The sequence below is a fragment of the Atta colombica genome, unplaced genomic scaffold (assembly GCF_001594045.1).
Source record: "Atta colombica isolate Treedump-2 unplaced genomic scaffold, Acol1.0 scaffold32, whole genome shotgun sequence".
Lineage (NCBI taxonomy): Eukaryota > Metazoa > Arthropoda > Insecta > Hymenoptera > Formicidae > Atta > Atta colombica.
In genome coordinates this window covers 1,777,651-1,781,791 of record NW_017259426.1, presented here as the reverse complement: position 1 = coordinate 1,781,791, position 4,141 = coordinate 1,777,651, and the positions used below count along the sequence as shown (strand labels likewise).

At 35.5% G+C, this 4,141-nt stretch overlaps 1 protein-coding gene across 1 annotated transcript in view; it reads left to right on the top strand.

Annotated features, from left to right (window-relative positions):
- LOC108690387 (ankyrin repeat domain-containing protein SOWAHB) overlaps window positions 1–4,141 on the top strand; it is a 126,219-nt gene that overhangs the window by 14,542 nt on the left and 107,536 nt on the right. Inside the window, exons 4-5 of the mRNA XM_018197648.1 lie at window positions 291–659; window positions 1,614–1,763. Coding sequence (XP_018053137.1) covers window positions 291–659; window positions 1,614–1,763 — 519 coding nt within the window. The remainder of the gene's footprint in view (window positions 1–290; window positions 660–1,613; window positions 1,764–4,141) is intronic.

The window sequence follows — 4,141 nt, the reverse complement described above, 5'->3', positions numbered from 1 at the left end:
AAAAAAAAAATGATTCTGGAGAAAGTTTAATTTAAAAAATATATTATTATTTTTTAATTAAGAACACAAAATATTTTATTAATATTAGAGAAATTTTTATGCGAGAAAACTTAGAAAATGTGATAATGAAAATTATAGGATTTTTATTTAATTCTCGGGAATTTTTAATTTTTTTTGTTATTTTTTTCGAAATTTAATATAATAGAAAATTAAGTTAACGAAGTTACGGTTTGAAATCTGTGTCGCTCCTGTCGAATTAGGAGTATTCTCAAAGTGAACTTCCTTAACAGGGTGAAAAATACTTGGTTCTCAAGAAGAAATACCGGCAACCCTTTCTAGACCTTTCACCCCCTAAGCAAGTGGAATCTCCCCTCGCTACCTCCAATTTAACCACTCCGGTTTCTCCTCTACGCGAGCCTCCACCTTACCGGCCACCACCCCCAGCACCTCTCAGTCCATCCTCAAGTAATTCTCACGTGAGCCTCGAAGAAAGTGCGACACCGATATCGACGCGTGAAAAAAATGACGATTCGGAGCCTAGCTCGTCGATTTCGTCACCACCTGTTCCACCGCGTCGCAAAAGTCAAGACAAACTCAAGGTGGAAAACAAGGAAAACGTTGATAGAAACCGGAATAGCTCCTTGGAAGCCATCATAAAGGTAGATTCTCCATTGATTATCTTATCTATACATACCTTGTTTGTGTTTCCTTGAAAACATTCGCGATCACTATCGATATCATCATACTCGTACGATATATCGCGCAAGGTAAAAGGAATGTATATCATGCTGATGCGATAAACGATTATTTTTTTCTATTAATTGATAGTTAGAACAATGATCTAATGCTGGCCAGTTTATTATTGAAAGACAGTAATTAATTATTTATTTGAATATTAAAAGCACTGGATTACACAGTGCTTTCAATACTTAAAATAAGTAATTACTATCTCTCAATATTGAATTGTATTAAATTTCTGTAAAGCTAATTACGATTTTTATACAATAATTATTTACCACCTTGGTAAATTATTAGAAATTTTAAATAAATAAGTATAAATTTGTTTTGTAATTATATATTATTATTACATTTTTTCAAGTTATATAAATAGTTTCTGATATTTTACTAATAGTATATTTATTTACTGTTATCAAGATTATCTGTTTAATGTTTTTTATATTCTAAATCAGTATACATATATATATATATATATATATATATATACTGTCAAGTTCTTATTTTAGGACTGTTTTAAGTAATGTCTTGGGATGTCAATACTATTCTGTGATTGGTTTATGACATCTTGAGACTTATGACGGCCTTAAATATAAGAATCTACTATGAATCCGTCTTAAAGACTACAGCCTGTGGCACATGATGCGTATTTTTCTGCTAGATTGCTCGCATTTAGTAAATTACTAGAAATTCGATATTCTACGTGGTACAATTTTAGTAATTTATAAAAACGCAAACTAGATGTTTTGATCTAGATATTTTCAGAAAAACAAGCATCGTGTACCGCAGGCTTTATTTTGTCCTTTAAGACAGATTCATTTGTTATTGCTCGCACTTGTAATATGTTAAATCCAAGAATCGAATCTAATAAATTACAGGAGGAAGCAGTAACGACAACGAATTCCTCCTCGGCTGAGCAACTCAGTGTTCGTGAACGAATGCAACGCTTCAATCGAATGGCCAGCGAGACCGATCTTCATATCCGGTATAATGATACGAATGTACCTGCTAGAAAACGAACGGATAAGGTGAGTACATACTTTTTATTTCACAATTGTATATACATATGTGTATATACATATGTATAAACTGCGAATAGAATCACGAGAGTAGCAGAGAGAATAAATAATTTTGTAGAAAAGTGAAAGAATATGTGTGTTTGGAAAGTTTTATTTATACAAATGATTCTAATTTGTTAATAATATATAATTATGAGAAAGGGCATACGTGAAAATTTTTTACGTGGGAAAAAATGTCGAAATCTATCTATAGATCAGTATATGTTTTTAAGCCGTTTCTTGGGAGAAGGTGTCTGTTACACCTCGATTTCTTGGCGAGAAATCATGCGCTTGAATCATGGCGCTCATCGTGTTGTAACATCGCTAGGCAGCTTATGTTTTCCAAACACATGCAGGGACACAAAGGATTCGGGGTCCCGTATTGAATTATCCCGTCGGGGCTTTAAATACTACGGACGAACGATTCGGCACGGAACGATCCACGCGCGCGGATGCCTATACATCCTTCAAAGGGTGGGAGGAAGGATGCGGTATGTACAAGGCTGACTGCCCATCTTGCATACCGAGTAGGCTACTAGGAATCCTTTCTCCATATCCTTTACACGCGCTCTCGCGACGATTCTTCCTTTCTCGCGTTCTCTTTCTCTCCTTCGTTTATCTTGTCGTTCGTGTGCCGTTTATCGCGGCGAGCAATATTCATCGCATTTGAATATCCTGCGGGCGGTATCTCGCGTAGCGATCAGGATGTTGCGCCGATGTTGCCGTAAATCATAATTAGCCGCGCCTGAAAATTAAAAGTGGAGGAAGAGAGATCTCTCGAAATCTCATGAAGAGAACGAGGAGACTCCTTTTTGCCGCAACCAACAAAGTTGGAGCATCAGCAGGATGTGTTACCCGTCCTGTATGCGGTCGATCCTCCATCATAATTTTGATATATTTATCGGATCTCACGATTAAAGACGCCGAATGGTTAAGATGCTCTATAAAGGAGGAAAGAAGCGGCTCTTTCACGCTTCCTTTGACCGATTATGACCGGATTGTGCTCTCAGCTCGTCTCTCGCGCGTGGCTGCGTCATAATTTGTTCGGTTTTTTTTAGAGAAGAATTGAAAATCTCATTCCTTCGATTAAAAAAAAATCTTTAAACTAATTAACTATCAATTATTAATCGTCATTAATTGTTTAAAGTAACTTATCGTATATTTTTAAATGTCAGATGACGCTAATATTTTTTTCTACTATTATATCAGAAATGAATTGTTATAAGAAGCCATCATATATAACATATTTTATAAGATTTTGATTTACATCGATTTTTTTTTAGAAATTTGGATAAAATGTTAATAGCTTTCGAAAGATTTTGACACATTCTCTTTATATGACAATTTCGTTACAAAAGGAAACTGTTTATTGCCACGTGTATACATTGAATGGCCCGTGATAATTATGTATTACTCAGACGCCATAGTTCGGTCCTGGCGAGCCGCCTTTCATATACGATTTGACCGGACCGGTCGTTAATTTTTATTGCTTGTAAGCGCGGAAAGGGTTTTCGGGTCATGCGGGGAGACTCCTGCCTCCGGACATCCTGTAATCTCCCGGGAAGCCAGTGGATAGAGCCTCGTCGGTCTTTCTTTACAGTAATTATCATGCAACGTAGCTGCGCGATTCCGCCCTTTGCATCCCTAATGACCATTTCGTCTAACGCAGTGTCGCGTGCCGCGCCAGTCCGCCGGTCAATTGCCGCGTCAACACATTCTACGTAGTTTTCCATCATATTTTCTTCGCACGGTTGATCACGAGTGATTGAACGCGCGACAAGTTCGTCACTATCTCATCCCCATCACGATGAAACACATTTTCCCATAGAGGAAAACAGAGAAATAAAAGAATGCAAAGATGCGAAGAAGAAAATTTGGAATAATAACAATTTTTAATTAATTATTAGTTTTTTTAATTATTTGCAGATATATTTACTTTATTTTAATTTATTTATATATACCGACATTTTGTATGTTTGATTCTTAGTATTCAATAAAATGTTTCCGGCATTTAATCATCAAAACTCGATAATGTATTATGCCAATGTAATACTCGACTAATGTGATTGTTTATAAACATTATGCTTCTTTAACAGTAAAGTTTCTTTTCTATGTAAATACGAACGCGAGATGCTTTATCTGTCGTATTTTCCTGAATTCTTGTGACTGCTTCAGTTAGCACGATTTAAAAAAAATATATATATATAAGTTTTTGTAACTACGTCATAACATTGAACGAATTTTACTACTTACATCATGCAATGATCACGAAAATTATAATTTTGATAATATTCATTTAGAAAATGAATGTTTGCAAAATCAAGGAAGGAGAGAGAGAGAGAGAGAGA